This window comes from Calidris pugnax, unplaced genomic scaffold, assembly GCF_001431845.1.
Source record: "Calidris pugnax isolate Ruff unplaced genomic scaffold, ASM143184v1 scaffold450, whole genome shotgun sequence".
NCBI lineage: Eukaryota > Metazoa > Chordata > Aves > Charadriiformes > Scolopacidae > Calidris > Calidris pugnax.
The window spans coordinates 470,140-484,246 of NW_015094504.1; the positions used below are offsets into that span (position 1 = coordinate 470,140).

The 14,107-nt window shown below is 47.4% G+C and overlaps 2 protein-coding genes across 3 annotated transcripts in view; one reads left to right on the plus strand and one right to left on the minus strand.

The window, feature by feature from the left end:
• The window catches only part of FBXO16 (F-box protein 16), a 38,440-nt gene extending 27,716 nt beyond the window's left edge, over positions 1-10,724 (minus strand). Inside the window, exons 1-3 of one of the 2 annotated variants that reach the window (XM_014963055.1) lie at positions 10,033-10,115; positions 5,127-5,289; positions 2,805-2,956 (exon numbers count right to left, since the gene is read on the minus strand). In XM_014963055.1, the coding sequence (XP_014818541.1) occupies positions 2,805-2,900 (96 nt within the window). In that variant the 5' untranslated portion in view covers positions 2,901-2,956; positions 5,127-5,289; positions 10,033-10,115. Of the gene's footprint in view, positions 1-2,804; positions 2,957-5,126; positions 5,290-10,032; positions 10,116-10,664 lie in introns of those variants that run through there. The other variant, XM_014963053.1, reaches the window with a different exon arrangement.
• A 218-nt stretch (positions 10,725-10,942) lies between these two features.
• Positions 10,943-14,107, plus strand: part of FZD3 (frizzled class receptor 3) — a 72,434-nt gene continuing 69,269 nt past the window's right edge. Inside the window, exon 1 of the mRNA XM_014963048.1 lies at positions 10,943-11,030. The gene's annotated coding sequence lies outside the window, so the exon portion shown is untranslated. The remainder of the gene's footprint in view (positions 11,031-14,107) is intronic.

Genomic DNA, 14,107 nt, shown 5'->3' on the forward strand with positions numbered 1-14,107 from the left:
ATGACAGCCTGCGAAGAAGGTTCCTGCAGAGAAAGACATTATCAGTGCTGATGTCTGGTACTGCAGTTGACAGTGTTAGTTCTGTCTCTCTCAGCAGGAGTGTCTCTTGCAAGGGGTGGAAAATGACATTTCTTTTATTTGTATGTTGACAGTTATTATTTGCTTTATTTGCTTGTGGGACACTTGGCAAAGTTAAAAACAAAACAAAACAAAACAAAACAAACCCTAACAAGCTGAACTTGGAAAAGGATTTGCCACAAGCAAGTGATGAATAGTCAAAGATCTAAGTTTTGGGTTGGATAATTCAAATGAAGCAGGGATGTATTTATATAACTGAAAGCAATGTTAATGGTCTTTGATCAAAGAAAGACACACATTTGCTCTCAGCATTCTTGGAGATACATCTGAGCCAACTCTGTCAGAAAGTTCTGCCTACTCCAGGCACTTGGAAGCATTAATTAGCAGCAGAATGGCCCAAAATTGGTATAATCATCCACTGCCTTAATCAAGCCCGTGTTTACTGTCCTCTCCTCCAAGGCCTTGGAGTTGTACCTAAGCTGGCTGGCTTTGGACACAGCCTGAGGCTTAGGTTGCTCTTGAGACCTGCCATCCATGCCTTCAGGTAGTTGTAAATAAGCTCAAGTTCAAGGCTGCCTGGCAAAATCCTCCAGCCCTTGCTGCAAATGCCACTGGGGGCTCTTCAGCCCCACGACTGAATCACTGCCCAGCAGAAGGTAAATCATCTCCCAACTTCCAGTCCTTCCTTAGCAGGGCTGACGCTGAAGTCTGTCTGGTTTTGCTGCAGGCAAGCAGGCTGTCCTGCCTCCTGCCTTCACTCCATCCTTAGCTGTAGCACAACTTTGGCACAGCTAAGACTCCACCTCTGGTTTTCTGACCATGAATTCGAGGTTTCCCAATTCTGATTTCTTGACTTTGGTCTGTCCCTGATGGGGATCCTGGCTTTAAAATGATCATGACTGGCCATACCCCAGTAGTGACACACCCTGGATAGCCTTTTCTGCTCCCACAGCTGCTGTAAGGGCAGAAAACCACAGATGGAGGCAGCAGGACCCAGGATGTACAAAAGGTAGGAGAGAGAGGGGTCCTACCAACAATGCAGGTAAGTGTTCTCTTAAGTGTGTTTGAAAATCCAGGGAAATCTACAGAAACGACTAATGGAGTCCCCCCAGGATTACCCAAAATTAGCCAGGTAGCAAATTTATTCTACTAACTGTTCTTGGGTCTGCTCCTAACAATGCTTTAGATGGAGCTTAAACACTTCTGCCTTGGATCAGCTCTGAATTCCCACCACTCCTGCCCCTCATGGCCTGTTCTATTAACAAGTACATTCCTGAGCACAGGTCTGGGAGATTACAGCAAGTTCTTGCTTCCCTGGAGCATCATTAAGCATTGGATTTTAAAATAAAACATTGTTTTGTATTTTTACAAAAGACAAGAATCCAATATGAGCTCCTAAAAGTTTTGCTGCAGCCCAATGCAACATGAGACTGTGTAAGGAGCAGATGAATAAGAAGGTGGGAAGGGTGGTTTTACCCACATACTTCTTTCTAGTTAGCTCATACTTTATTGCACAGTGATGTGCATCTGTACAAATATGTTTTAAAGAGTGTAAGGAAACAGACATTAAAATGATTCAAAGGCTGGAGAATATGCCAGATTGAAAGGACTTCAAAGAACTCAATCTGTTTAGTTTATCAAAAAAAGTTCAAGCGTTGGCTTGAAGTAGGGTAAAAGTCCTTCCACAAGGAAAAACTACTGGTTACAGAAGAGTTTAATAAGCTAGCAGGGGAAGATTTAAATGATGGAAACTAATGTTAGAAGTATTCAGACAGGAGACAAGGTTTCATCTTTTCATGGTATAGGGGATTAATCATGAGAAAATTATCAGGGAAGTGATGAACTTTTCATTTTTTTATAACCCCAAAGGAAGTCTGGATACCTTCATGGAAGAGATATTTTAGCCAAATTCTAGTTCCTGAGATGAAGACTGGGAGAGCTGTGAGAAACAAGAGGGCCCAAGAAATCCAGGATGCCAGACTACATGATGTAATGGCCCAGAAATTTAAACTGAATTCTGAGGGAGGAATATGTTCCTGGTGATACATGAGCCAAACCCCCCTCAGTTATGTTTGCAGATCCCAGATATAGTACACAGAGTGGGAGGTCAGGAAATGCATCTCGTTATTTATAAATTAAATGCATCACTTCAGCTTCCAAAATATCAAGCTTGTCACTGCCAGGCTTAGCAGAGAGGCCAGAGCACGGGTTCTGAGGTCTCTCCTACAAAAGATTGAGCGCATCGACCACTTGGAAGGTAACACTGACACTCCATTTGCTCTGGAGTTAAATGAAAGTCTTCTGGAGCAGGAAAGAAAGAATAATTTGGCAACTTTCACTAATCATTGAATGAGCTTTTTTTGTTTAAAAACAACTGATTTGGTAAATACAATACTTGAACTAAATACTTGTATGCTTTAAACAATGCGTATTAGAACTTCCAGTTTTTCAATTTTTACAAAATCTTTACGATCGTATGCCATGACTCATGACCTACACAGGTAAAAACATAAGTTAAATTTCTCTAGGACTTGAGAATTTGTGACATGAACCCGAGAATTTGTCTTGGGATTTGAGAATATTCAAAAACCGACTGGACGACATCCCGAGCAAATGCTTCCAGCTGACTTTGCCTTGAGGGATCAGACTAGATGTTCTCCAGAAGTCCCTTCCAACCTCAACAATTGTGTAATTCTATGAATTTGACCCATTTGCATGGAACTTGCCTTGTCATTCATGAGTTGATTGTTCAGTGGAGTCCATGTGCTCATCTTGGTCTGTAGCTTGAGGCCATCCATGTTTCTAGGAGGTGCGAATGCCATAAACAGGGGAGGTGGTGGGTCCTCGGGTGTCTTCTCAGTTCTAGTGGCTACAACAACTGAACAGAACAAAGACCAACGTTATCTCTGTGCTCCTCCCTCACAGTGTGTTAGTGAAAACCAAATAATTTTAAGAAGGAATCCAAGGATTTCGTAGCATAACAATGATACAAGTAAAATCAGCTGAAAGTCAGTTAGGGTAAGGCCTTTTATTTTATGCACCCACAGTAACAGTAAAGGCCAGATTTTCTGATGATACCCTGGTGCACTAATGTGATATAAATACTTAAGAATTAAGCAAATCTTCCCCATCACAATTGTTATTGAATATGCCTTTGATTTTTGCTGCATGAACAACCACAACAGGGTATTTGCAGCCAGCTAGAAAGTACACAAAATTTCTCTTGGCTGTTGTCGGCACTGAAGATTGCAGATAACTTGTGCGTCAACTTAAGTGACACTAGTGAGGTTTTTACTCATTTTGATGGGTATATAATGCCAAGTCTCAAAGGGCCAGTTTGTTTCTATAACGCTTAACTGAAAGAATGAAATCCAGAATGGTTCAGAATTGACTGAAATCTCTCAGGGTCCTGCTTTCAGGCAGATTGGTTTTGATGGTCAGGACTGACTCTGCTGCTCTTTTAAACAAAAAATTCCTGTGTGAAGTAAATAGGTCATTTCACAAAATTTTCCTTTCCCTTTTGTGACATCAAATAACTGGACCACGGTCAAACAAAGCCATTCCTTCATCAATTTTTTTTTTTTTTTTTCCCAAACATAGCAAAAGCCTTTTTTCTTTCATCTTCTATCCTGCAGCTGGATTCAGCAGGATAGTGTCATTGCTCACCCCAGGCATCCAGTTTCCAGACGGGAGGCTTAAGCTGCAGCAGCCTGAAAACCAAGTCATTTCTTTACCACATTAAAAAAAATATCTGTTCCCTGCATATAATTAGAAGGCAATTTTCCCATAAACACTTCAGATTGCTTTAAAGCTTCGTGGTGGCAAGATGAATAATAGGACTTTTGGAACAAAAGGAAAGGCAACTCCACTAAGGAACTCTGAATTGCTTGTCAGCCTACTCTGAACTCAGACACCTAAAAACCACCCAGAAAATGGACTTTTTCAGCTACTAGAGCTCTGGCATGAAAGCCCAGTCCCCCATTCCTTACCCAGACGAAATTCCTGTTTATATCAATGGAAGATTAATCTTCAAAACCCACTGCAGGATCTGTCTGGGCACATCACCTTTTTTGATTAGTTTTTCCTCCCTTTCTTTCCTAAGTTATTATGGAATCAAAGAAGTACAAAGCAAAAAAAAAAAAAGAAAAGAAAAATCTGTTATATCTTGCTCCCTGCATCTGGTGATGGTCTGTGGTTAGGAAATAAGTTCATTAGAAGAGTCTGAGATCTTTCTCTCTTTTTATTTTTATTTTTTTGCTAAAGATCTTTAAATAACTTATTGTCTGCACACTGAAATTTTAACTTCCCACAGAGAAGCCACTGAAAGCTAAAAGAATTCCTAAGGTTTCAAAGCTTCACATCCTGTAGTTGGCCAATGTTGGAGGCTTCTTGTGCAACTGAGTAGGTGCATTTGGGATACACATTATGATGGGATCGCTTACTGGGTTGTTTTTGTTTTGTTTTGTTTTTATGCAAGGCCCCTGCCCTTTCCAATGCCCAGAAATACAACATTACAAGCTACAGAAACCGCTCCACTGCCAAAAAAACAGGTTCAGGCAACCATGTCCTGTTTTTCAGGGACAACCTTCTCCATTAGTCACAAAACCATCAGTTGTCACTGGGGCACACTCCCAACCCTGGATTCCTGTTCCAGTTTCCCCACGCAGACACTGGGTTCTTGGGGCTGGAGGAGCTGTGTTCACAAAGCACCTCCACAAGCTGGTGTGTTAACAGCTCACAGCCCAGAGAGACAGTCGTGCCTCTGGACCCTCTTGTGGTCCTAAATATATGGCCCACAGCAGAAGTCATATGCCATAAAACCACTGGAATCGCATTTGATTTGAGCACAATGCGTAAACAGGGCTGTATCAGGCAAAAAGGTGGGCATAGCCAAATATTTTAACTTTGTACGTGATGTGCCAGGCTGCCATGCCTCCCTCACTGCCTCTTTGCTACCACAGTCACACAACCACCCTCCCCTCTGCTCCTCAGCCCCCCAGCTACACTCAAAATCGCGATAAGGGGAGGGAGGCAACCCCAGTTCCAACCTCAGCGGCGTGCGTTTTCGGGATGAATTCTTTGGTGAAGTCAGGACTGTGCAGTGTCACTTCAGAGCACGTGTTTCCCTTGGTTGCCCAAAATAACATTCCAGAGATTGCTCCAGCTTGTTCTTCACGTATCCCGGGATGAAATTCACCAAGCTCGGCTGATCTGAAAACATTCAACCAGCAAAAAAAGCAAGATGAGGTTAACAAGAAATCAAGCTTTAAATATATGTAAGGAAAATGCTGCTGGTTCACTACCCAGAGAAGAAAAGCCATTGAAACATGATGCTAAAAAAATATCCAATATCTTTCTCTTAGGAAAAATAAAAAGGCAATGGAGGAGCAGGTGGCAGGCATAATAAATATCAGTGCAAAAGAGATTTAGGGGAAAGACTGAGTTTTAGGAGTATATATGGTGTTTTCAAGCTGGTTGTGTTTAACTTTACGCCAAGTTGGTCAGAGATCTCCAGCTGTTTCAAAGCAGTTACCGTACACGGTTGGCAGAGAGCAGGTGAGCCTGGCAGAGCACAAATATTAAAAAAGAGCAAAACTGCCTGAGTTAATGCAGCCAGAGAGCACCTAGGCATGGTTCACAGTTTGAATGAAAGGATGTACTGAGTGGAGAACCCAGAGGTATGTGTGTTTTGAGATATATGAAGAAGACATACATTAATTTCACAGGGCAGGAACGACGAATGGCGTTGTCTCACAGCAAGATAATTTGAAGACTGCTCGAAATCCTGCTGAAACCAATGGAAATACTTTCCCTGATATCAGTACAAGTTGGGTCAAGCCCCGGGTTTAAAAAAAATGTGATTGCATTTAAGAAAGATTAACAATACATAATGATCATATCATATTAACTAAGGCCATTGGGATCGTTTCCTTTAGCTGGGTTAATCTCTGCTTAACCCTCTGGAATGGCATTCCAGAGGTTTGTGCAAACCATACTCAAAACAAGTCCTTTAAGAGCAGACCCGCTTTATTAATGTTTTTGACCACATCTCTCTAACAGTAAGCCTTTGTGGTTCAACAGAGCCCGGCGCTCAGAGGTTTAAGGATGCATTTTTGTAGAGAAAGAGCCTGATCACATTGATCCATGTGACTACAGTGGCAGAGGCAAGGAGCTCAGTTGCAAATAAACAGAATTTAAGGGAATCAGTCTCAAGCTCAGACAGGAAAGTCATTTTTATTGTAAATTATTCTATCGACAATAAACAGCGAGATGATTGATGCTATGGAAGAAATGCTTTAAACAGCAGCAACAGAAAAACAATCTAGAATGTAAGCCAAACTACAGGGCATTCAAAATGGAAAAATTCAAGAGGATAGCTCTGGGTGGAAAAGATAACGTGAAACAGATCTTCATATGTAGGAGGAGACCTAGAAAGATGGCAGGAGGAGGAGGGCAGGAGGCTAAGTGAGCATTTGCAATGATTTACAACAAGGAGGCCAATACTGCATTCCTCCTTTCCCTCTAGCTAGCCCTTAACCCACGAGCTGCAAAGCACTGGTATCACCCAGACCTTCCCCATTCATCACCTGCACTTTGCACAGTGACACCCTGTCCTCAGTTAACACGTCTGCTCTGATGGCATGAACCCCTCCAGGGATGGGGCAGCCACAGCTTCTCTGGGCAACCTGGGCCAAGGTCTCACCACCCTCACAGTGAAAAATTTCTTCCTGAGATCTCATCTAAATCTCCCCTCTTTCATTTTAAACCATTCCCCCTTGTCCTATCACTACTTGCCCTTGTAAAAAGTCCCTCGCCAGCTTTCTTGTAGGCCTCCTTCACATACTGGAAGGCCACTATAAGGTCTCCCGGGGCCTTGTCTTCTCCAGGCTGAACAACCCCAACTCTCTCAGCCTGTCCTCATAGGAGAGGTGCTCCAGCCCTTGGATCATCTTTGGGGCTTCCTCTGGACCTGCTCCAACAGGTCCATGTCCTTCTAATTCCAACCCACTGCCCTGAGCAGGGACACCTCCCACCAGACCAGGTTGCTCAAAGCCCTGTCCAACCTGGCCTTGAACCCCTCCAGGGATGGGGCAGCCACAGCTTCTCTGGGCAACCTGTTGTGCATCTCTGTGCACAAGAACCCAAGGTTTGAGTACCCCTATGATCGCCTTTATCCCAGGCAGTGAATAACAAACTCTGCATTCCTCACTGCTCCATGTTGCCCACCAGGGCATTGGTATCTCCATATACCATCCCAGAGGTGATATTCTCCAATGACCAACAGACTCCCAGTCCTTTGTGCTCCTCCACACCATTGCCTCCTACCAATGCCCTTGCCATGCTGCTTTAACTTCCATACCCATTCTCTTCATAACCATGGCTCAAAGATGCATCAGGGGAGGTTCAGACTAGATAATAGGAAGCATTTCTTTACTCCCAGTCCCTTGTGCTCCTCTACACCACTGCCTCCTACCAATGCCCTTGCCATGCTGCTTTAACTTCCATATCCATTCTCTTCATAACCATGGCTCAAAGATGGATCAGGGGAGGTTCAGACTAGATAATAGGAAGCATTTCTTTAATGAGAGGGTGGTCAAACACTGGAATGGGCCTCCTAGAGAGGCAGTTGATGCCTCAAGCCTGTCAGTATTCAAGAGGCATTTGGACAATGACCTTAATAATATGCTTTAACTTTTGGTCCTATCCTATCCTTATTCCTTTTATCCCACAGCACCACTCAGTTCCAAAGGACCAGTACCCTCTTTGGTCTCCAAGAAACCCAGCTATCTCCCCTCCCTGGTGGTGTCAATACCTCTTTTATCCCACAGCACCATTCAGCTCCAAAGGACCAGCACCCTCTTTGGTCTCCAAGAAACCCAGCTATCTCCCCTCCCTGGTGGTGTCAATACCTGACTGCTCTCCTCTGTGTCCACATTACAGACGTTCTCCAAGATCCGCTCAGAGCCCAGAAGTTCTAACTCCCACCCCTGCTCTGTCTCAGTCTCCTTGTGTCCTGCAGGGCCAACGTCCTCCCAGGAGCTGTCAAAGCACTGCATAGTCCCAGTTACATTACACCCAGGGGAACTGGTCAGTATTGATCCTGAACACTTTTCCTCTCCTAAATAAAACAACAGCAAGGTCCTTTTTACCCCTAGAGAATAAAGCTCCCTCAAGCCTTGCTGGATTTATATTCTGTTATGCAGTTGGATGATCCATGATGCTCTTACCTCAAAGTCCACCAGAACTTCCCTAGTCCTGCAGCACATAGAGTTACACTGCCCAGCACCCCCATCTCCTGTGATGCCCTGATGGCTTTCCCTGCTCCACTTTAAAAGTCAGTAGCGAACCCCAGCTGCTCAGCGCTTGCATCAATAGATATTAGTGCTTTTTCCACCCATTTATCCTCTTTGCGTGATGTCTTTATGCCCTGTCCCTTTGAGCATTTATGTTTCTAAGTGCACTCACACACTGAAATCTCTCCTGGGACCCAAAGGCAACACCAATCCCCTCTGTCACCAGGCCTGGCAGTGCTGGCAGATGGGCAACCCCAGGCCCTTTGTGCCTCAGTGTCCCCCACCATCGCATTCAGACTTTCTCCACGGGGTACATCAGAGATCCTCTCTCCTCACAGCATGGGCACACTGGGGTCTTCCATCTTTCCATCAGAATCCCTCCCTGCATCCTGTCTAATCCATTACCCCCTCCACATACCCTATGGAGTTTGTACTCCCCTCTCTTTCCACTCTCCCTCTGACTCCCCCTGCGTTTGTATCCCCCTCCCCATGCCACACTGCGTTTGTCCCCCCCAGTGCCCTGCTCTTGAGTTGTTTAGCTCACGTAAGTAAGTTTTAATTAGACTAAATTACTTCGGTTTATAATACGGCGTGATTTATGCTGTTTGCCCAGCTTCACTTAGCATAAGAAGCTAGGTTCGCCAAAGCCTTTAGGCCACAATAGAGTTAATTTTCCTAGTAAATTTCCTAGCAGCTGGTACAGCGCTGTGTTTAGCCTTTTAGTATGAGGTAAATCTTGGTAATACACTGATGTTTTCATAGTGTTTTTCCCGAAGCCTGGGACTTTTCAGTTCCCCATGTTTTGCCAGCGAGCACAGGTGCACAAGGAGCATCAAGCAGAAGATAAAGAAGCTAGGTTCGCCAAAGCCTTTAGGCCACAATAGAGTTAATTTTCCTAGTAAATTTCCTAGCAGCTGGTACAGTGCTGTGTTTAGCCTTTTAGTATGAGGTAAATCTTGGTAATACACTGATGTTTTCATAGTGTTTTTCCCGAAGCCTGGGACTTTTCAGTTCCCCATGTTTTGCCAGCGAGCACAGGTGCACAAGGAGCATCAAGCAGAAGATAAGGAGGCGACAACCCTCAGCAGAGGCTGTAAATCAACAAGACAAAAGCAGCCAACAGCCGGCCTGCCTGGATGCAGAAGAAGAATCCAAGAAGGTCTTAGAGGACCCCAGACCCCCCAAAATCACAGAATCACAGAATCTTCTAGGTTGGAAGGGACCTTAAAGATCATCTTGTCCAACCGTCAACCCAACTGACAAAAATAGACACCCACACAACAAACAAGAAGCATCCCCATCACTAAACCAGACCTCCCAGCACTACATCAACCCGTCTTTTGAACACCTCCAGGGATGGTGCCTCAACCACCTCCCTGGGCAGCCCATTCCAATGCCTGAGAACCCTTTCAGTGACAAAATTTTTCCTAATACCCAGCCTGAACCTCCCCTGGCGCAACTTGAGGCCATTTCCTCTCATCCTGTCACCTGTGACTTGACTAAATGGGATGCCTTTAACACCAAAGCACGTGCCCCACCGCGGTTGTTACCCTGCCCCACGCACCCCCCGCCCAGCCTCGTGTACCCAGGGGATCCGTCCACCCTCGTGTCCCCTCAGACCCCCGGTCACCCCCCAGCGCCGGGCCGGGCCGCCCCTTACCTTCCTCCTCCTCCTCCCCGCCCGCGGGCGGCGCGGCCTACTCCTCCCGCAAGGCCGCTTCCCGTCGCTATGGCAACCGCTTCCCGCGGCCCCCTCCCTCCCCAGGGGAAGCCGCCAGCCAATCACCTCCCACCAGCGCAGGGGGGAGCCGGCGGTTCCACTCTACCTAGCAACCAGTTCGGCGCGTTCTGATTGGCTCGTGGGCTCCGGCAGGGCGAGGGGCGGGGCGCGGCAGGGCGTGACGGCGCGGAGGGGGCGGGGCGGGCGCTGCGGCGGGAGGAGGAGGTGGAGGAGGCGCGGCCGCTCCGTCTTTTGAACACCTCCAGGGATGGTGCCTCCACCACCTCCCTGGGCAGCCCATTCCAATGCCTGAGAACCCTTTCAGTGACAAAATTTTTCCTAATACCCAGCCTGAACCTCCCCTGGCGCAACTTGAGGCCATTTCCTCTCATCCTGTCACCTGTGACTTGACTAAATGGGATGCCTTTAACACCAAAGCACGTGCCCCACCGCGGTTGTTACCCTGCCCCACGCACCCCCCGCCCAGCCTCGTGTACCCAGGGGATCCGTCCACCCTCGTGTCCCCTCAGACCCCCGGTCACCCCCCAGCGCCGGGCCGGGCCGCCCCTTACCTTCCTCCTCCTCCTCCCCGCCCGCGGGCGGCGCGGCCTACTCCTCCCGCAAGGCCGCTTCCCGTCGCTATGGCAACCGCTTCCCGCGGCCCCCTCCCTCCCCAGGGGAAGCCGCCAGCCAATCACCTCCCACCAGCGCAGGGGGGAGCCGGCGGTTCCACTCTACCTAGCAACCAGTTCGGCGCGTTCTGATTGGCTCGTGGACTCCGGCAGGGCGAGGGGCGGGGCGCGGCAGGGCGTGACGGCGCGGAGGGGGCGGGGCGGGCGCTGCGGCGGGAGGAGGAGGAGGAGGAGGAGGCGCGGCCGCTGCCTCCGCCGCCACCTGAGGGAAGGAGCCGGCTGGGAGCGGCGGGACCCGGCGCTGAGGTAACGGCGGGGGGGACCCGGGCGTCGCGGAGCGGTGGTGGGATGTGAAGACGGGCAGGGGTTTTCCCTCAGGAATGCCGTTCTTTCAGCCCCTCGGCGGCCGCTTCGCTCGCTAAGGGCAGAGACACCTGCTCCCGGAGACGGCGCTGTGGGGGGCGGCCATGGAGCGTCCTCTGGGCGGGGGGGAGAGAGGAGGGTTAAGTCGCCGGCTCCGGTGCGGCGGGGGAGAGAAGGAGAGGGGATGCTCGTCCTGTCCTTCGCTGAACGACATGGAGGTGCTGGATCCACCCCTTCTCCCTCAGCAGCGCCCGGGGGCCGGGAGATGCCGGTCCCGGCCCTTCCCGCTCCCCCGTTTCCCTGCCGGTGGGAGCCAGCAGGAGGGGATGATGCTCGTCCCTGAGCTTTTCCCCTCCTTTGCCATAAGGGAGCCGAGGGGAGGGGGGTGCGAGTCCCAGGTGCTCTGCCCCCCGTTGCAGAGGAGAGGGCTCTTGGTCCATGTGCGTCCTCCCATCCTTTTCCCCTCGCTGTGTGCGGGACCAAAGGGAAAGGGGCATCCACTGCCCCCCACCCTCCCAGCAGTGCTCTGGGGAGCAGGGGGTGCCATCCACACCTCCCTACCCCCCCACACTTTTTCTCCTGCAGTGCATTGGGGACCCAGGAGCTTGCTGGTCCCACACTTAGAATCATAGAATCGTCTAGGTTGGAAGAGACCCTTGGGATCATCGAGTCCAATCATCTACCCTACTCTACAAGGTCAACCCCTACACCATGTCCCTCAGCACTGCATCTAAACGGCCCTTAAACACAGCCAGGGATGGGGACTCCACCACCTCCCTGGGCAGCCTGTTCCAATGCCCTATCGCTCTTTCGGTGAAAAATTCTTTCCTAATGTTCAATCTAAACCTACCCTGTTGGAGCTTGAAGCCATTCCCTCTCGTTGACCCAGGAGGAAAGGGCTGCGGGTCCCATCCACACCTCCCTCGCCCTTCTCCCTTTGCAGCACAGCAGGGACCCAGGGGATGCTGGCTCTACCCACGCACACACTCCTTTTCCTTTTGCAATGGATGCAGTGGAGACCCAGGGGGAAGGGGTGCTAATCTTATGTGTTTATTATCCATCCTTTCCCTTTGCAATGTGGCAGGAATCCAAGAGGATGCTAGTCCCGTGCGTTCACTTCTTCCTTTGGCCTTTCAGAGACAGAGAGGATTCAAGGGGAAGGGGATGCTGGTTCAGCCTGCACCCCACCTCCTCTCCCCATCTAAGGGGTGGTAGCTGGCTCCCCCTCCAGTTCCTTTAGCTCCCCATGAAATATGAACTCAAACAGACAGAGATGCTGGACTTGTCCCTCCGTGTACACATTTCTTACCAGAAAGGGTTTCTGCCTTTCCATCCTCCCTGCAGGGAGCAGAGCAGGGACTATCGTGGTGTCAGTGTGTGAAAGGAGAGGAGAAGAAGAGATACTCTGCCTCTTTCTTCATTCTGCTCTGTAGTACTGTGAGGAGGAGTGTGGAAGAGTGGGAGAGTGTAGCATGTGCCCTCTTTCCTCCGTGGTCTCCTAAAATGAAATAGAGGATGTGGGGAATTAGAGCGTGGTTCTCCCTTAATAAATAACAGAACTGGAACGGGGGAGTACAGCACCGGAGTTTCTTTCCCACTGACTAATTAAAGGGGAGTTGGGAGAATAATGTATTCTCCTTTTGTGCCTTCATGTGGGTGGGATGGGTTGGGGAAACACTGCCAGTGCCTGTGTGCAATGAATGAGTTCCTTTCCTTTCTCGGTGATCAGAATTGGGTGGGGAATGACTAAGGTGACATCTCCTTGTCTTCTCACTTGTCGAGGAGGAGTCTAGTTTGTTTTATCACCTCATTTCTCTGGGACAGATAGCCATGAATTAATCCACCTACATGCTTTCTCTCTGAAGCCTGATGGCTTTTTTTCTCATTTCCCCCCCCCCTCCTCCTATTGCCCCTTTAGTAACTTTGAAATTGATCTGCAAAAAAAAAAAAAAAATCATTTTTGGGAGTCTACTCTTTCATTTCACAATTTTTACTCTTTCTAATAGTCGTCTATGCATGTCTTAATTTATCCTTTACAGCAGGAATTGCATGGATTTCTTATAATCATAAATCATGTATAAATCCATAACCACACTAACAAACTAGCTGTTTCCTACCACTTTTGCCCACAGGTTTTTTTGCAGTGCCTTGGGGTAGGTGGGTAGTTATCCCCTCCTCCTCTTTTATCCCCAGTGTCATCGAAAGTGTTTTGTTTTGTTTTCATATACATATAAAAATAACCACAACATTTCATATGTAGTGGCTTAACAAAGACTATACAGAACTGGATCTGTGGTAAGAAACTATCTTGACACTAAAGATTGCTTATTACAGCATACATCTGTCTACACCAATTAATAGGTTATCTATATGCTCGTTTGCAAAACTTCCCTCTCCTTTCGCAATGATATGGTTGTCTTTTTTCTTAATTTCACCTAGATTTTTTTTTTTTTTTTTTGGTGAAAGGGTACTGTGTGATCAAGCTATATAATATGACATTCTTTTCTGGCCCTATTAAATACATTCTTCTTTTCCTTTATGATATTATATAGTAATAAGAACTCAAGCATAACATGGAAAAGTCCTGAAAGAACATGATGAATTTTTTTTTTCTTTTTCTGCTTGTTGCAGAGTTAAAACTTTTCACGACTTGTTGAGTCTGGGCTTTTTTGCACGTTTTTTTTCAGTTTGAGGTTGTGAAGAAGTCAAAGGATGGGTGGATTTGTTTGGAGTCTCTACTTTGAATGTCATTAATATGATGATTGGTGTGAAGTGTTCTTGGACTTTTTCCCAAGACTGTAGATCCTGACCTGGATTTGCCCAATGTTTGTGCTTCCAACTTTAACACAATGCCTGGTGTGAGTACTCTTCATCTTGTATTGCTTCTGAAGCTCTTGTATGAAGCATTATCTGCTGATTGCTGCTGGAATGGCACCTGAATTACAGGGAACATGTTAAAAACTCCATCACTAATCCACACTACAAATTGACTTTGCTGAAGTTGTTGAATAAAGTCTTTT